The following is a 19,061-nucleotide window of genomic DNA, read 5'->3' on the forward strand; positions in this document are numbered from 1 at the left end:
CCAGCCCTCACTTGGGCACCAGTCGCTGGCATTCCCAAACCCAGCTCCCACCTGAGCACCTAGGTGAGCACCCAAGCGACTGCCTGCACCCACCCAGGCTTTGGGAAATATCAGCCTTCACCTCAAGTATCAGGGGGTAGCCGTGTTAGTCTGTATCTACAAAAACAACAAAGAGTCTGGTGGCACCTTAAAGACTAACAGATTTATTTGGGCATAAGCTTTCGTGAGTAAAAACCTCACTTCTTCGGATGCATAGAGTGAAAGCTACAGATGCAGGCATTATATACTGACACATGGAGAGCAGGGAGTTACTTCACAAGTGGCGAACCAGTGTTGACAAGGCCAATTCAATCAGGGTGGATGTAGTCCACTCCCAATAATAGATGAGGAGGTGTCAATTCCAGGAGAGGAAAAGCTGCTTCTGTAGTGAGCCAGCCACTCCCAATCCCTATTCAAGCCCAGATTAATGGTGTTGAATTTGCAAATGAATTTTAGTTCTGCTGTTTCTCTTTGAAGTCTGTTTCTGAAGTTTTTTTGTTCAATGACAGTGACTTTTAAATCTGTGATAGAATGACCAGGGAGATTGAAGTGTTCACTTACTGGCTTGTGTATGTTACCATTCCTGATGTCCAATTTGTGTCCATTTATTCTTTTGCGGAGGGACTGTCCGGTTTGGCCAATGTACATGGCAGAGGGGCATTGCTGGCACATGATGGCATATATGACATTAGTGGATGTGCAGGTGAATGAGCCCCTGATGGTGTGGCTGATGTGGTTGGGTCCTCTGATGCTGTTGCCAGAGTAGATATGGGGACAGAGTAGGCAACGAGGTTTGCTACAGGGATAGGTTCCTGGGTTGGTGTTTCTGTGGTGTGGTGTGTAGTTGCTGGTGAGTATTTGCTTCAGGTTGGGGGGTTGTCTGTAAGCAAGGACTGGCCTGCCTCCCAAGGTCTGTGAGAGTGAGGGATCATTTTCCAGGATAGGTTGTAGGTCGTGGATAATGCGCTGGAGAGGTTTTAGCTGGGGGCTGTATGTGATGGCCAGTGGTGTTCTGTTATTGTCCTTGTTGGGCCTGTCCTGTAGTAGGTGATTTCTGGGTACCCGTCTTGCTCTGTCAATCTGTTTCCTCACTTCCCCAGGTGGGTATTGTAGTTTTACGAATGCTTGATAAAGATCTTGTAGGTGTTTGTCTCTGTCTGAGGGGTTGGAGCAACACCTCATTCTTCCCAACTGTAAAATGGGCGTAACAACCTGCAGGGAAGCTGCTGAGTACGAAAGCATTGCACAGCCAGCGTGCTATGTAAGAGCGAAGTATTGTTACAACTCAAGGCAGCCTTACTCTGCCGGAGGGTCCCCATTGTCAGTTCAGGTGCTGGGAGAGTCAACACAGGCTATTTCGCAGGGTTCCCTTAGCTTCGGAGCACAAACCCCCCGGCCACGTGCCGCGATGCTTCACCACCTCCGCCCCGAGGCGGCTCCAGAACTCTCCCCTCCAGCTCCCCTGGGAAACAACCCCCCCAACACCCCACAGAAACACACCGCTCCTTACTGCTCCGCACGCTCCTCCTGCACGTCACTGCTCCAGCTGCTTCCCCTCGCAGCCCAGGGCCTCGCACGGGCACCAGCCAGCGCTTTGGGCCGTTTGTGTTTGCAGAGAGGCGCCCGGTGCTGGGGTGTCTGCTCCCTGCAGCGCAGCAAATCCCAGATCCTCACACAGCCCCCCGGGGCCCCTGTCACTTATTTACCCACACCGGGGTCCTGAGCCTGCTGCCAATGGGAGGTTTCCCCTTAACTGCAACAGGAGCAGATTCAGGGCCTGCCTAAACCTCTGTCCCCTCATAACCTCCTCGGCAACATCCCTCCCGCTCCTCCGGACGCTCCCGGGGCCCCGTCTGCAGCAGCGATCTCAGCTCCTCTCCTCCTCTTGCTCTGCCTGATCTTAGCACCACCTTTGGGACTCTCAACCCCAGCGACCAGCGTTACCACCCCGACCGTCGTCCGCCTGTCCTGTGCCTGCCTAGCCGGAGGTGCCCCTGAAAGGTGAACTGCAAAGTAGTTTTAACAGGGTAGGGCTGCGTGGCGGAGAAAGGGCCTGAAAGGTTTGGGTTTTTAAAAGGCCGCATTTCAGCTTCTTTCTTCCCCCCTTAGGACTGTCAGCTCCCTGGTTTTGCTGGAGAACTCCTTGGGGATCTCAGAGGTGTAGTGTCATCGCCCAGGCTGACGCAGGGACGCGTGTGGAGCTCCATTCTCCGAGGTGCTCGTTAGTCCTTGGAGTCAAGCTGGGATAACAAAAATACAAACACAAAACGAAGTCTGAGGAAGCACCAGCCGCCCTTAACTGACTCTCTTTGGAGTCCCAGGACATCAGCCTTTCACAAGTTCTCTAGTCACCACCGAGTCCTGCAGGGTGGGCAAACTAAACAGGACCACTCCTCCGCCAGCAGCTTGGCTTTTACATGTACCCTGCAGCAGGTACTTCTGGGCATCGCGTGGAAGGGAAAAGGGGCACAACCCCCATTTTGTTTTCCTTTGCAGGTCCTCTTCCCCTGGCAGTGGTGAGCCCCGAGGCACCACGCGGGATAGTGTGACGTCCTTCTTGCTCTTCCCCAACGACACCCCAGTCCTTCTTCAATCTGTCTAGTTACCCGTATGCCCCCGTCGCTACAGGGTCTGGGCTTCACAACCAACCCCCCTGAAAAGCTAGGCAGGATTGTTACCCCCATCTGACCCCTGGAGAACTAAGGCACAGAGATGCTATTACTTCCCCAGACTCACACAAGAAGTGCACGGCAGAGCTAGGAATATGACCCAGCTCCTTTGAGTCCCAGTCCTGTGCCTTCACACACCACAAGACCAAGCTTCCTCTCTGCCTCTAGCTTATCATATGGCAGTGAGTTCCACAGGTTAATTATGCACCATATAAAAATTTCCTTTTATTCCCTCTCAGTTTCATTGCAGGGGGAGGGGGGGGTTCCCCTCATTCTTCTGTCACAGGAAAGTGTGAATGGGATTCACCTTCTCAGGACCAGTTGTTATTTTGCGTATCTCTATCGCATTCCCTCTCATGTGACTCCTCTGTAAACAGGTCTAATTGTACCGATCCCTCTAGCCATTTTCATTGCCCATCTTTGGAGTCCATCTGCTTCAGCTCTTTTTTGCTCTCTCACTTAACCCCCCTATGTTTTCTGTCACCTCTGATGACCACCTTTTTCTCCTCCTTGATATTTATTCTCATCACCTGAATCCTCAGGCCAGTGCCCCTTTGCAATGAAACCTGGGGCTCCCACCAGCCCAAACCTTTCTCCCTCTCCTGGATTCTCCCTCTGCATTACAGTCCCCACGTCTGGAATCAGCTCCCCGTGGAATCCCCTAAGCTGACCGGTCACCAATAGGAAAAGCAAATGCAATACCCGTCTCCCGCCCACGGCACTTTCCTGACATTATATATCTAAGCAAACCTGTCCCCTGCTTGGCTGCTTTTCTTACCCTGTGTTTGTAAAGGCTCCTTTTCATCACAGGCAGCGGGCGGGACCCTGTGCGAAGGGGCTGCAGCGTTATAGAGCGACCATCTATTTCACTGTTCAACTCAGGTGACGAAGCAGATGATCTACTCCAACCCCCAGAGCATGGGGGAAGTGGGGGTTCCTCTGCTCTCTAGCAGTTACCAAGGGAAGTAAAGTTTCAATAATCTCCTTGTTCACACCTGTTTCCCTCCACTTCTGCTTCAATCCATTGCCCATGCAGAGATGCACAGACATCAGGGCATTGGCCACCCACACCCAAATGCAGCCGGCATCGTGGCCTCTGCAGGCCAGTGATTTGCCTTGTCCCTACTTCTGGCCCTTGTGTCCCTCCCAGGACCCCAGTGCCCCTTGCTCTGGGTGCTGCCCCCTGGCAGTACCCCACAGATCTGGGTCTCCCCCCCCAGGGAGACCCCACCCACTAGCCCCACCTTGCCTCAGCACTAGGCCACTGCCAGTCACCAACTAGCCCCGCTCCCTGGGGCAGACTGCAGTATAGGCCACTCATCACTGGCAAGGGGGGTTTGGACCTGCTGCCTTGGCCTAGCCCTGGGCTGCCCTCTGTAACCCCCAGTACCCCTTAGCCTTCTGCTAGGCCACAGCCTGGGGCTATCCAGGCTGGAGCTCCCCAGCTCCTCAGCCTGTCCCCAGCCCTGCTCCACTCAGGTACCCGGTCTAGCTCCCTGCAGCCAGACCCTTCTGTCTCTGAAGGCAGAGAGAGACTCTGGCCTGAGCTCCTGGCTCCCTGCCTTTATAGGGCCTGCTGAGTCTGTTTGGGGCGTGGCCCCAGCTGCAGCCACTTCCCCCAGTCAGCTCAGCCTTCACACTGCCTGCTCCCTGGGCTATCTCAGGCCCTTCCAGGCAGGAGCTGGTGTCCACCCTGCTATAGGTTCCAAAGAGCATCCCAGAAAGAGAGAAAGAGAAAATACTTTTGCACTTTGACGCTAAAGGGGAAAACACTTAGGGCCTGGGCTCAGTAACTGTTTTCCTGGCTGACAATTGAGATCCTTTGGAAAGCGTCCATGCGGGCAGATGTCCTAGCCAACGGAGACGTCTGTGGTGGAAAATAATAATTAAACTTGACAATTTTGCTTTCTCTTGTACTTCAGTGTCAGTCATTTTGGTTCCCACTTGCCAGTTAGAAGGCGGGGAAGGTACTTCGCTTTCTCTCAGGCCTGCTATAGGCTGTCCAGGTCTCGCTCCCACCAGCTTCCGGAAGTGGGATGCGGGGGCCGCCCCACACAAGGCAGAGCGGATTGAATTAGACCAGTGATGCTCAGACTGAGGGTCCTGAGCTCCAAGTGGCTCTTTAACGTGTCTCCTGCGGCTCGTGGCAGCGCATGATATTAAAACACCGTGTGACTGAATGATTAACCAGTCCGGAGACTTCTACTGTGTGATTAACCAAGTGTTGATAAAATAATACTTGGTCAGTCATTTTGCTGTGGGAATAATACAAATATAGAAAAATAGGCACCGACCCCCCCACCCTGCCCCTGGCCCTGCCCCAATTTCACCCCTTTCCGCCAAGTCCCTGCCCCACTCCTCCCCCAAGTGCGGTGCGTCCCCACTCCTCCCCCTCCCTCCTGCAAAGTCGTAAGCGCTGCCAAACAGCTGTTAGGCGGCGGGCAGGAAGCACTGGGAGGGGGAGGAACGGGGACGCCACGTTCGGGAGAGGACGGGGTGGGGGCGGGGGGAGCTTGGCTGCCGGTGGGTGTGAAGCACCCACTAATTTTTCCCTGTGGGTGCTCCAGCCCCGCAGCACCTATGGAGTTGGCACCTATGTATATAAACTAAATCTTTCCGTCATGCTGTTTCAATAGGACTATACAGCACTATAGTAAATGAAACAATGAATTCACACAACTGAGACTCTGGGTAATGCAGATGGCTAATTTGGCTCCTGAACCACTGAGGTCTGAGTATCACTGAATTAGGCCAATTAACCTGATAGCTGATTGATGAGGGAGCCCCACTGAGAAGGAACAGACAGGGCTGGTATAAAGCCAGGAAGCTGGCAGCAGAAGAGAGCTGCAGGGGAAGTAGCCAATGGGAGCTGTGGAGCCGGCGCTCAGGGCAGGGGCAGCACACGGAGCCTCTCTGGCCGCCCGAGCCTAGCAGCCACAGGGACATTCCAGCCGCTTCCAGGAGCCGTGTGGAGCCAGGGCAGGTAGGGAGCCTGCCTTAGCCCTGCTGTGCCGCCGACTGGACTGACCGGAGCCGCCAGGGTCCCTTTTCGCCCGGAGGTTCCAGTTGAAAGCCAAACTCCTGGCAATCCTAAGTGGCATGTGGGCTGGACCTGGCTGAAAGACTAATCAAAGATATGAGAACTGGCAATGTGCTGGGCTGGGCTGGGCAAAACTACTACCTGTGGTATCTCGGGACGTAGGGCTAGCGATCTTCTTCTTAGCTTCCTTGTCACGAATGAAGTGTGTAGGTGCTACTGGGAACATCAGAACAGCCACACTGGGTCAGACCAAAGGTCCATCTAGCCCAGTATCCTGTCTACTGACAGTGGCCAATGCCAGGTGCCCCAGAGGGAGTGAACAGAACGGGGAATCATCAAGTGATCCATCCCCTGTGGCTAGACTTGCCAACTGTGTAATCACACAAACCCAAATGCCCTTGCCCTGCCCCCTCTCTGAGGCCCCGCCCCTTCTCTGAGGCCCCGCCCTGTTCACCCCATCCACGCCTCCCTCTGTCGCTCACTCTCCCCCCCTCCCCCCACAAACTCACTTTTAGCGAGCTGGGGCAGGGGGTTGGTGTATGGCAGGGCTGCGGTCTCTAGGCGGGGGCCAAGGGGTTTGGAGTGTGTGAGGGGGCTCCAGGCTGAGCCTGGTGTAGGGGGTTCAGGGGCAGGAGAGGGTGCAGGGTGCAAGTTGTGGGAGGGAGTTTGGGTGCTGGAGGGGGTTCCCAGGCTGGAGCAGGGGGTTGGGGTGCAGGCTCTGGGAGTTTGGGTGCTAGAGCCTGCTCAGGGCTAGGGCAGGGGATTGGGGTGCAGAAGGGGGTTCAGGGTGCCCGTTCTGGCTGAGAGGCACTTACCTGGGGCCGCTCCTGGTCAGCGGCGCAGCGGGGCTAAGGCAGGCTCCCTGCCTGCCCTGGCCCCACGCCGCTCCCAGAAGTGGCCGGCACATCTCTACACCCCTGGGGGCAGGAGCTCCGCCCACTGCCTGCGCCGCAAGCACCGCCTCCACAGCTTCCATTGGCCACACTTCCTGGCCAATGGGCGCTGCACAGTCAGCGCTCAGAGCACTAGCTGTGTGCGGAGACCCCCTGCCCCCTCCCCCCAGGGGCCACAAAGATGTGCCGTCCACTTCCGGGAGTGGTGCAGGGCCAGGGCAGACAGGGAGCCTGCCTTAGCCCCACAGTGTTGCCGGACTTTTAGTGGCCTAAAATCTCTGAGTTTGGTGTCATTAGCCTCTGGGAGATAAGGCCTAATTCCAGGAGACTCCCGGCAAAACTGGGAGGTTGGCAACCCTCCCTGTCGCCCATTCCCAGCTTCTGACACCATCCCTGCCCATGCTGGCTAATAGCCACTGATGGACCGATCCTCCATGAACTTATCTAGTTCTTTTTTTAACCCAGTTATGGTCTTGGCCTTCACAACATCCTCTGGCAATGAGTTCCACAGGTTGACTGTGCGTTGTGTGAAAAAATACTTCCTTTTGTTTGTTTTAAATCTATCTATTAATTTCATTTGGTGACCCCCTAGTTCTTGTGTTGTGTTTCTCCACACCAGTGAAGATTTTATAGACCTCTACCATATCCCCCCTTAGGCGTCTCTTTTCCAAACGGAACAGTCCCAGTCTTTTTAATCTCTCCTCATACAGACCCTGTTCCATACCCCTGATCATTTTTGTTGCTCTTCTCGGTTCCTTTTCCAATTCCAATAGATCTTTCTTTGAGATGGGGCGACCACATCTGCACACAGTATTCAAGATGTGGGCGTACCATGGATTTATCTAGAGGCAACATGATATGTTCTGTCTTGTTACCTATCCCTTTCCTAATGGCTCTTAACATTCTGTTCACTTTTCTGACGGCCGCTGCACACTGAGCGGACGTGTCCAGAGAACACTAAGTGGGGAGCAGTTGTAATTTCCAGCCAGGACCAGCAAATAGCACAGGGGTTATTCAGGTGTAAAACCTGGGAAGAGAATAACTAAACGATAGTCATCTGAGACCACGGGACGCAGCAGCTTTGGAGCAAGCACACTGCACCCCTGGCACCACACTGCGCACCGCACCACACCACCACCACCCCCACACACACCACACTGCGCACTGCACCCCCCACAGCACCACACTGCGCACTAACCCTGCTGCATCTTAGGAGCTATCTAGGCTACTTTACATCCGTGCAAGAGGCTGATCCACAGGCAGTTTGCAGCTCCCCCCGTCCCTTCCCCAGCCATGCCATGCACCAGACTCAGCCACTCTTTCAATCACTTAACCAGTGTCTCTGCCAAGCTGCCTAGGACACATTCATCCCAGCCCCAGGAGCAGCGCTCAGCCGGCCAGCAGTGGTTCTCCAGCCAACCGCAGGGCTTGACTCGCCCTAGGATAGCTCAGGCTCCTGGTATCACCATGGACATTGCACGAGGAGGACGGATGTTTCTCCCTACATTTTGTGGCTGAGGAACAGGTCAATGGGCCTAATGCTGCAGGGTGTCCAGGAGCTCCAACCTCCCTGCCCCACTGCTCGGACAGACACAGAGACGCCAATACACAGAAGTTACGCTGAGCACCGAGGAGAGCTAGGAGCTCTATGGACACCCGCCTCTCTCTCTGACCAGCCACCCAAGAGCAAAGGTTTGCAGTTACTGCTGGCCTGGCCTGAATTCGGCCTAGAAGCGAGAGGCTGGAACCCAATCCCCTGATCCGGTTCCCCTCTGCGGTTGTGCCTTGCTCCCCAGCAGGCCACGAAACCAGACAGGCATTTCCACAAACACAGAACTCACCTGCTGCCCCAAAGCTTTTATTTTAAATGAACGTATCGGGGGGAAATAGACCCCCCAGGCTCTGAAAGACGGTGTGAGGGCGGGGCTGGGTTAACAAGGATGGTGACATGGGCGTTTCCCACCAGGGACATGCCATGAATACACAGCAGCAGCATGAGGAGATGGTGATGAAAAGGCTGCGAGTACACGGCAGGTTTGACTTCATTCTAGAGAAATGGTCCCCAACCATGCTAAGCAACTGTGCCACCCCGCACTATCCAGCAGCCTCCCGTCCCTGCCAGTCCCATCCCACTGGCTGCCTAGCCAGGTGTGTTCTAAGCCAGAACGCACAGTCCTTACCAGTCCTCCAGGCTCTGCCTGACTACCTCAGGGTACTGACCCCCAAGGAAGTGACATGCCACCTCCAGTCCATGAGCTCCATGGCAATTGGAAACGCACGCCTGGCCCAGTGGCAGACAATGGCAGCACATCAGGGCTTGTCATGGGACAGGGCAGGCCTAGATTACCAACCACAGGGGGCTGAAACGCCCATTCCTACAGCTGTAACCTAGTGAGTGCCCACGGCAAGTGCAAACACGCGCAGTTATCGTGGGTATTAGCGCAGCACCAAGAATGCCCGCCCCGAAGAACTTCCTCTGAAGGCACAAGTCCATGTCACGCCCAGCGCTAACCAACATCCAGAGCAGGACGCGTCCTCACCAGTGCAGCTCCGTGGCTGGGAACGAAGCGGCTCCATGCCCACAAGTGAGAGGGAAGCGGGGAGATGGCTGCAGGAACGGGGTGCACACGGCTCTCCGTACTAGGGTGGAAGCAGCCCAGTCCCATTTGTGGAGTGTACAGCCTTTCACTCCCCACCGCCTGAGGCAGGGTCCCCTCCAGAGCACCGCGCTCCATGAACCCTGCTGCACAGCGGTGCCTGGCTGGCATGCCGGGGGACTTACGGATGCTAGACAAGAACGAAAGGAAGCAACACACTAGTTTGTTCTCACCCTAGCCAGCCGCTGCTGCTGGGAGGGGCCCAAAGCTTCAGGAGACGTCAGCACCGAGACAGAGCGCGGTCAGGTAGCAAAACACGAGGTGCAAAAAGCCCCAGTGGGTTCCGTAGCCAGCTCCCCCCGGCGCTCCTGGGAGCTATGTAAGGTCAGTGCGGGAGAAAGGCACTGGCCTAGCAGCCCTGCAGCCCGCCGTCCCGGTGAACCAGTCAGCAGGTATGGCAGGGCCCTGCAAGCTTCGCATGTGCACACGCCCATGTCCCAGCCCTGCCCCAGCAGAGCAGCTCTGGGGCTCAGCGGAGGCCAGGGCCAGTGGCCCGTCCTGCCCGCGTGCGGGGACTGCCCAACAGGACCAAGTGTGGCAATGGCTGGTGGGAACCGCTCTGAGACGGTCACACAAAGGGCTCCTTTCCCTCCGCCTGTCCCAAGCTCCTGCAGCCGGTGCTTGTGACAGCAGGGACTGGTGCCCGGGCAGAGATGGCGCAGCGCAGGCCCCACCTCACTGTCACTAAGTGAAGATGTGATTTGGTCCCCCTGCCCCAACCAGCCCTGGCTTCTTCTTTCTCATCACTTGGTCCAGTTCACCCAGCCACGCCCACAGGCCAGGCTGTCCCCTCCCCACCTCTGCTCACTCATCTGCCGCAGGCACTTCAGTCCCCACAACACCCCACAGCAGCAATCCACGCACAGGCGGTGCCTTCGCCGCCAGCGCAAGGGATCCTGGGAAGGCCTGAGTGCCAGACGCTGCCTGGGAATGCACAGCCCTGGGGACGGCCTTGGGGGGCAGCTGTCGGAGCCCGGCCCATTGCTGAGTGCCCGACCTACCCAGGTGATACCCCCTTAGCTGTAACAACCTGGGGGACTGCTGGCTGTGTTTCCAGGTAAGGAAGAGAACTTATGAGAGGGTCACCACACGCGCTGTCACTGCTGCAGGCCAAACTCAGTGCACACACCAGGGTCCCTTCATCCCTCTGTTCCCCACATGCTCCCCGGGTGCCACTCTCCCTTCCCCCTCTAGTACAGGGGCTCCCTGTTACAACCCCCCATTCTGCCCTCCACAATCTGCCAGGGGCTCTGTGTGTGCCCCATGTCCCCCTCCCATGCTACTGTCCCCGCAGCCACGGGCTCTGCATGCCCCACCCCCCCAGTCCCCCCGCCATTAGTATTTCTTTTCTTCCCATCTGGGACATACGACTCATGGTGTCGCCACGTTACTGCTGGGACGACGGGCAGAGCGTAGCTGGGAGTATCATGCTGGAACATGGCTCTGTTCTCCGCCGTGGAGCTAATTACACACCTGGCCGAGGCTGGTGGTTCAGCTAAGCCGGTACCAGGGCTCCCCGTGTCCCCCCCACTGCCCCTTCTGGTTTTCAGTTCTGAGCTGACGGGCGGTGGCCCTGCCATCAAGCTGAGCTCTGCCCCAGCACACAGCTTCTCCTTCCCGCTCCCCAACAAGGGCATCTCGTCCTCGTGGGGCCCCCACTGCTTTCAGACCGACTGCAGCCTTCTCTGGGGCTGGGGGCTGGGCCTCCTGCCCCTCCCCCCGGGAAGTGCTGTGGGGGGTGGGGACGGACGCTGTTACTGCGTCTACAGGGGCTGGAGCTCGCAGCCCAGGCGGCCTTTCACTGCCCTGCAACTGGCTCTGGGGGGGGATCCAGAACCCAGCAATACCCTCGGTACAACATACGCCCAGGCTAGCTTGGATCGTAGCTTCCAAGAGCCGCCCCCACCCCACATTTAGCTCCAGGGAGGCGAGAGGGGAGAGCTCCACGGGCCGTTCCCGCCCAGGGAGTCTCTTTCAGGGTTTGGTTTCCCGGGACACTCGCCGCAGCGTCCCAGCCTGCCGGCTTGCTACGCCCTCCCCTCGCTCTGCTCCCAGCGGTACTCGGCATCTCTTCGCACCCTGCAGCAACGTGTGCTGATCAATCTGCCGGCTTGCTGCGCCCTCCCCTCGCTCTGCTCCCAGCAGTACTCGGCATCTCTTCGCACCCTGCAGCAACGTGTGCTGATCAATCTGCCGGCTTGCTGCACCCTCCCCTCGCTCTGCTCCCAGCAGTACTCGACGTCTCTTCGCACCCTGCAGCAACGTGTGCGGATCAATCTGCCGGCTTGCCCGCTGTCAGCAGCCGTGTCCTCTCTGAAGTTCGGTGTGTGCAGAATGAAGTCAGATCTGGCTTCTGGCTGTACCGTTCCCCAGTCCGTGTCTGGTGTTGGGGGTGCGGCAGCAGCATGGGTTAGCCCCCCGTTCCCAGATCCCAGTCACCATACAGCTCGCCGATCCGGCGTACGCTTTACTCATTCCGGCTCGCCCAGGGGACGGGTGCTCTATGGTGCACCCGCAGAGCTCTCTGATCTTCAAAGCTCCTGCCACCCCCGCTGCATTGACACCACATCTCTGCTTGCTTGGCTTCAGGAGCTCCCTGCCGTGGGGGACGTGGTGGTTGAGGCGCTCTCTGCAGGCCAAGCGCATGTGGGTCCAGTCCCCACCGCGGCGCAGGGTGAAGGTGTCCCCGTGGGGGAAGCTTGCGTGGTGCTGGGGGAAGCGTACGGTCTCTGCTGGGAGTGGGTTCTGCGGTGAGTAAGGAGATTGGGCTTCTGGCTGAAGGTCTTCCCGCAGTCGCCGCAGCTGTAGGGCCGCTCCCCGGTGTGGGTGCGGTAATGGGTCACCAGGTTGGGCTTCCAGCTGAAGCCCTTCCCGCACACGGTGCAGGCGAAGGGCCGCTCGCCGGTGTGAGTCCGCTGGTGCGTGAGGAGGTTGGGCTTCTGGCTGAAGCTCCTCCCGCACTGGGTGCACTGGAACGGCCGCTCCCCGGTGTGGGTCCGGAGGTGCGTGACCAGCGTGACCTTTTGCCGGAAGCATTTCCCACACTCCGGGCAGGCGTACGGCCGCTCCCCACCGGGCACTCGCTGGGGGAGCTCCAGGGCAACGTGTTCCTTGAAGGGCTTCCCGCATGGGGAGTGGGAACAGCACCTCTTCCCGGCGTGGGCCTCCATCAGATCCACGCTCGGTGGCCTTGCGGGAGGTCTCTCCCCAACGTGGACACGCTGGTGGATCTTCAGGGATATCTTGCCCTTGAAGCGCTTGGGGCACTGGGTGCAGGCGAAGGGCCGCCGCCCCACGTGGGTTCTCTGGTGGGCGAGGAGATTGGGCTTCTGGCTGAAGCTCTTACCGCACTGGGGGCAGGCGAAAGGCCGCTCGCCCGTGTGGGTCCGATAGTGAGTCACCAAGTTCCCCTTCTGGTTGAAGCGCCGCCCGCACTGGCTGCAGGCGAAGGGCCGCTCGCCCGTGTGGAGCCGCTGGTGCGTCATCAGGTTGGCTTTCAAGCCGAAGCTCTTCCCGCACACGTCACACCGATGGGGCCTGTCGCCCCAGTGGCTCTCCCGGTGCTTTGCCAGCTGGCTGTGTTGGCTGAAACTCCGCCGGCACTCGGGGCAAGTCCAGGCTGTCTCCCCCACCTGCGCATCCTGCTGGGCTGGCAGGGACAGCCGGGGCCTGAGGCCTTTCCCCCGTTCCGGAAGCGGATACGGCTGCCATCCTGCGTGGCTGCCCTGATGGGCAACGAGAGCCGGCCAAAAGCTAAAGCTGCTCCCGCACTGGTTACAGATGAAGGGCCGCTCTGCCCCGGGGGACGCGTGCGCCGCGTCGCCAGGGCCCAGGCAGGGTTCCAGGTGTCTGAGGAGATGTTGGTTCAGGCTGAGGCCTCTCCCATACTGGGCGCTCTCGCAGGGCCTCTCCCTGGCCTGGCCGGGCTGGTGCTTCAGAAGAGCCGCTTGTGGGCAGCTTTCCCCACACTGCACGCACAGGAAGGGCTGCTCTGCTGAGGGGGTTTGCTGGGGCAGTGGGATATGCGGTTTCTGGGGGAAGCTGCTACCACAGTCAGTGCACGTGCACAGTGCCTGGCTTCCGGGGATCTTCTGGGCCGGCACTGGCTGAGTGGGGTCGCGCTGGCTCTCCTGCTCGGCACCTGTGGGCTGGAGCGGCACGGCAGGGGGACTGTGGAGTGGGATTGGCTCTGCATTCCCACAGGGTCTGGGCTGGCTCAGGCTGTGGGTTCTCTGGTGCGCTTTCAGGGACACCTTGTCCTTGAAGCACTTCTGGCATTCCCCACACGGATAGGGGCGTGCATCCGTGTGGGTGCTCTGGTGAGTCACCAGGTTGGTCTTCTGGGTGAAGCGCTTCCCGCACTGGGGGCAGGCGTAGGGCCGCTCCCCGGTGTGGGTCCGGTAGTGAGTCACCAGGTTGGTCTTCTGGTTGAAGCTCTTCCCGCACTGGGCACAGCTGAAGGGTCGCTCACCCGTGTGGGTCCGGTAGTGAGTCACCAAGTTGGGTTTCTGCGTGAAGCTCTTCCCACACTCGGGGCATACGAACGGCCGCTTTTCCTCCTGGTCTCCCTGCTGTGCTGGGGACTTTGGCTTCCCCCCAAGCCCGCCCCACTGCGGCGGCTTCTCCCCCACGTGGGTTCTCTGGTGGGCAACGAGATTGGCCTTCTGGCTGAAGCTCTTCCCACACTGCGTGCAGGAGAAGGGGCGCTCCCCGGTGTGGATCCGCCGGTGAGTCAGGAGGTTGGGCTTCTGGCTGAAGCTCTTCCCGCAGTCTGGACACCTGTAGGGCTTCTCTCCCGTGTGGATCCTCTCGTGCGTGATGAGGCTCTGCTTCTGACGGAAGCGTTTCCCGCACTCGGCACACTGGAAAGGCCCAGCCCCTAGCTGACGTACGACGGCGTCTGAACACTTGCTGAAGCCAGCTGATTCTTCCATCTTGATCCTGGTCTGGTTTCTCTGCTGCCTCTTGGATCCCAGCTGCCGACTGTGAAACGAGCCGTCGGGACTGTCACAGACCACGGGGGACAGCTCCAAGTCTGCAGCAAAGCTCTCCGAGTTCTCTTCTTGCTCGACTGCGTTCACACCCCCGTGCTCTGCTGGATTACAAAGAGAGAGTGATGGCATGAACTCATGGGCCTTCCTTGCCAGGTGTAAAACTCGACAGACACCAGCAGCTCCGAAGGCTGGGCCCAGACTGTACCCAGCTGAGGGCTGCACCGGCCGCCTGCAAGAACAGCAGAGGCCGCAGCCAACTGGCACAAGGCAGAGCAGACGGCAGCTGGCCTCATCTTTGCTATGGAACTGCAGCCCCGGGAGACAACAGGTCCAGCAAACCGCCCCCTGAGCTGATCTCAGCCTCGCTGGAAGGGGAGCCCAGAGCAGAGCCCGTCGCTGCTCTCACTCACCTACGCAGGCACTTCCCAGGATCTTGCTCTCCTCCACTTTCTGCTGAGCCTCGATGTATCGCTCCTCCCATTGCTCAAGCCGGAAGAAACCATCGGGCTTGAAAAATCCGTAGCCTGGTGGAGGGGATAGAGGATGTCATCAGGTACGGTTAGGCGCATCCAGTGCCAACACCACTGTGCTGGAGACAGTGCACCTGCTACTTCACAAATCAAATAATTAACCCAAGTTCCAGGGGAACCTCTGTCTTTATTCCAAGCCTCTGCTGCCTAATGTGGAATTAAAGATACCGGACAATACAATCAGCCCACCCCTGGCTAGCCCTCCTTGTCCTCACCACTGTCCTGGGGGCGACTGGCAGACAGAGGAGAGCAGATCCGGCCAGGAAAACAGTGAGCTTTCAACGGATCTTCCAAATGTTTGTTCTCTGTTGGTGCCTTTCAACCCAGAATCTCAAAGCCCGGAACGCGTGTTAATGAATCCCATCTCCAGCCTGTCTCCTGGGAGGCAAGTCTGGATCACTAGCCACACTCTACTGATGGAGAAACTGAGGCCCAGGAGGTTAAGTGACCTGACCCAAATGTGCACAGTGGGTCAGAGTGACAGAGCTGGGATTAGAACTCGAGAGCCTAGACTTGTCCTTTGCCTTGTCCACTAATCCTCCCTGAACCGCTCAACCAAAGGGGAGGGGCCACAGCCAGATGTCGTTTAGGACTGGTGCAAATCCACGACTGACACATCCCCTGAACCTCTATTTCATCTGATCTGAGTGAGTAAAGACATGGAAGGATTAAGCCAGTGGCGGTTTCATCTGCTTCTCTCGACCTCGTGTGCTGCTAACCAGCTGTTGTGCTGAGCACTCACCTGCGCAGGGATCTGGTGGACGCTCTAAGCCACCAGAGATCAGCTGAACCCCCACACCTGGTTGTTCCCCTCGTTCAATCCGGAACAAGAGATCAGGTTTGAGAGCCGGGTGGCCTGGTTCGGGGGGGAAAATATTCCTGTTAGCAGGTGCTCGACCACTGCTGCCCGCACTGAAGTCAATGGGAGCCGGGGCTCGGTCCCCGCTGCATTGCTAGCTGGCACTGGGTGGAGGGACACGGCTGCTCAGAGCACGGCTACAGTCAGACAGCGGAGAACGGAAAACGGCACAATAATACCCAGCCCCTCTAGTGCCTGGGGAGGAATAAGTCTCCACTACCCACTCAATCGCCAGTGTCTCATGCAAGATGGACAGTGACAGGGCCAGGCTGGGGGTGGATTTTAGGAGGTGGCCTAAGAAGTGGCCCGAGGCCCTCCAAATAATTTCATGAGGGTCTCTCCAAAGAGGCTCAGATGACAATGACCTTGGAGCAGCACTGACCTGGATTTGAACTGGTGATGCCGCGAGAAAAGGTTCCACAGCCCAGCTCCAGTTCGCTGTGCCATCCCGCCCCCTCCTTTGAGGGGTGCGATTCTTCGGACATGGCTACACCCAGCCGCCAGGCCAGCCTCACTGCCTTGTGTGGGGGATGGGGCTCTCAGAGCCTGCAGCAGGGGTCCAGACTGATCGCTCTTCCGCGTGGAGCTGCTTTCGCCTGAGGAGGGGAGGGACAGAATGAGGAGGGAGACGAGGCGCTCCCTAATGCCCCACCAACCAGCCAGGTACATCGCAAAGAGGGTGAGCCTCTCCAGCACCCCTCACGGCCACACCCAGAGCCACCCACTGCCGTCAGGGAGCAGCCCTCTGCCCTGCCAGGGAGGGCTGCACAGTGGAGCTGCGAGGAAGCAGAGAGCCTGGCTCCTGGCAGCCCCAGGACAGTTTCCCTCAGCTCCGGGCTCACAGGCTGGTGAGAGAGAGTGAGGTGGGCAGCGAGTTTAGTGACACTCGTCTGGGGCTGGAGGGAAGAGCTCTGTCCCATGCACCGGCTGGACCAGCTCTGCTTTCAGGGATTTGAAGAAGGTAAGGGCTCCTCAATCAGTGACAGCTGAGCCCGCCCAGCACTGTCCCCCGACCGAAGAGTTATATTTACATCAGCACTCTCCAGCCCTTTTACTGCCTGGCATCTCACCTCTAACCTGTGCACCAGACAGTCCTCACCCAGCGAGGTGACCAGCGCGTAGTTCTCCCTCCTCACGGCCCAGTACAGCTCCCTCGGCCATTCCGCTAACGCCGCCCACTCCGCCGGGGAGAAACAGATCCTGCCGTCCTCAGACGTCACCGGCACCTGCAACAAAAAGTCCCCACTCAGCACGGCCTGCTTCAGCAGCACAGCCGTCACCCACCCCAGTCTACTGGGCAAGGCCATTGTGTGCTGGCCGAAATGGGAGAACAGGCTGTGTGTGCCAGGCACTCGTCCCGGGCGACATGGCTGAGTACAATATGGGTGGCTGGTGGTACCACGGCTCCTGCCTACCTCACCGTGCCGCAGAGGTCATGTCAGAGAGCAGAAGGTTCTGTCTGGAGGAAGGAGCTTGGGATAGCTGGGGTAGGAATGGACAGGGGACACGCCTGTGAACAAACTGCTGGCAGGCAGCATCTCACATATGGGAGTGGCTGGAGCAGGGGACTGGGAGGTCTACGCCCAGCTCTGCCACTGATTCACTATGTGACCTTGAGCAAGTCACTTTCTCTGCTGTGCCTCAGTTTCCCCATCAGTGAATCTGGGATACACCGCATCCTCCCTCCCAGGAAAACAGTCAAGCTGTATTTCTTACAGTAGGTAATGTCTCTAGCTAATAGAGCCCAGAACCAAAGAGAAAGCTGGGCAGGAGGAGAGAGGGCCCAGAAGGATCCTGGACTCCCGGAAGTACAGTGACTAAGACCCAAAGGGCTCTCAGGAAAGGTGAGGAAACTGAGGCAGGGTCTTGCACGCAGCTGTTTGTTACTTCTCCATAGCTGTATATCCCTTGTGCTCTGGGTATGAGTGAGGTGTGTGGAGTTCAGAAATACCTTTGCAACATCTGTGTTACTGTAGGGTTAACCTGTAAACCAGAGTGCCCGGGCGGGCAGAGCTTCAATGCTGGGAAGACTTGGGGAATCAGCGCTGGTCTTGGGGCCTAGGGCAACTGGAGCGCAGGGTTCCACACCTCCAGGAGGGGGTACCAGACGGATTGGGACCCCAGACGTGTGCCAGGCATACAGACAAGGTGTGGACACTGCGCATGTTGAACAGTTCATCAGGCTATTACAGCAGCCCGGTTCCTGTCCCCAAGGGGCAGGGCGCTCAGCCAGGAGTGCGCAGGAAGGCACAAAGTAACAAGAAATGGGGTGACGCATTGTTAGGTCTCCAATTCCCCCAGCGAGTGTCCAAACCCCACCACAAAACCCTCACAGAGCAACAAGGGATCAAAGGCAGCCCCCGCCCACCACAGCACCACCTTCCTCTCTTCTGTGATGGGAGGAAATAGAAAGCAGAATGAACCCCTTCCTGTTTGCAATGTGTGTGCCCAAGACAGCAAGCAGTCAGGCAAGCCTCTGGCACCCTGCAGTTCCCCAGCTGCGGCCTACCTGGGCAGCACCCCCTGCAGGCACTTTCCCATCGGAGACGCCTCGGTGGAAGATGCCGTGGCTCCTGTGTGGAGGATGTGAGGACGAGATCCTGTCCCTTCACCTTTTACTGGGATTGGTAAGTCGAATCGTCCCTTCTCCCAGCTTCTTCGAGCGGCTGCTGCAGATCCCTGCACTGACAGCAAGGAGAGCTAATAAGCCAGGGCTGGGGACAGGAGAGAGGCACAACCCAAAGGCTGGGAAGCTGCTCAGAGAGAGACTTGACTGACACGGTCATCCCACCTCTCTCCAGCCATCTTAGGGAAAGAGTTCAGCTAAGCCCAGGCTCTGTATTGAATTCACAGCGCTCCTGTTATTGCAAACTTCCCCAAGACCAGCCCGCTCAGCGCTCCTGGGACTTGTAGTCCATGCTGGCGAGAGGATGCTACCACACGTGAGTGTCGCCTAGCCTGCTTCACAGGACACAATGGGGGAGGGGAGAGAAAACTACAGCTCCCAGCAGCGCCCGATACAACATGAAGACAGCCTGTCCCTCTCCAGTCCCTGATAACAGTGACAGCAGGGCCCCTTTATCCCAGCCCACCAGCTCGGCTAGACACACAGCCCTGAAGGGTAGCACTGCAGGAAGCAGGAATGCAGAGTGCACATCGGCAGACCCGGATTTCCCCTCCTCCCATCGTTTGTTTGAGTAATTCAGCGATTCCTGGCCCTAGTGCTATCCTGTGGCTGAGAGTTCTACAGGTGAATTATGCACCAATTACTTCCTTTGATGAGTTTTAAATGGGCTGCCTTTCCAGTCACTGAACGGCCCTTTGTTCTTGCAGTGTAGGCGGTGATAAAGGAGAGCCCTGATTTACCTGTCTATCCAGTC

At 57.9% G+C, this 19,061-nt stretch overlaps 1 protein-coding gene across 2 annotated transcripts; it reads right to left on the reverse strand.

Moving 5' to 3' along the window:
* Positions 1–8,438: 8,438 nt before the first annotated feature.
* LOC128830924 (zinc finger protein 585A-like) lies at positions 8,439–18,280 on the reverse strand. Of its 2 annotated transcripts, none has more exons than XM_054016853.1 (6): positions 18,191–18,280; positions 16,752–16,907; positions 16,064–16,277; positions 15,565–15,678; positions 14,703–14,816; positions 8,439–14,390 (listed from the first exon to the last, which is right to left on the reverse strand). In XM_054016853.1, the coding sequence occupies exons 3-6, from the start codon at positions 16,164–16,166 to the stop codon at positions 11,884–11,886; spliced, it is 2,838 nt and encodes a 945-aa protein (XP_053872828.1). In that variant the 5' UTR covers positions 16,167–16,277; positions 16,752–16,907; positions 18,191–18,280; the 3' UTR covers positions 8,439–11,883. The 2 variants fall into 2 exon arrangements, with proteins under 2 accessions (XP_053872828.1, XP_053872827.1); XM_054016852.1 differs by having other exon boundaries at positions 8,439–14,393.
* Between the last annotated feature and the right edge of the window lie 781 nt (positions 18,281–19,061).

Source organism: Malaclemys terrapin, chromosome 2 (assembly GCF_027887155.1).
Source record: "Malaclemys terrapin pileata isolate rMalTer1 chromosome 2, rMalTer1.hap1, whole genome shotgun sequence".
NCBI lineage: Eukaryota > Metazoa > Chordata > Testudines > Emydidae > Malaclemys > Malaclemys terrapin.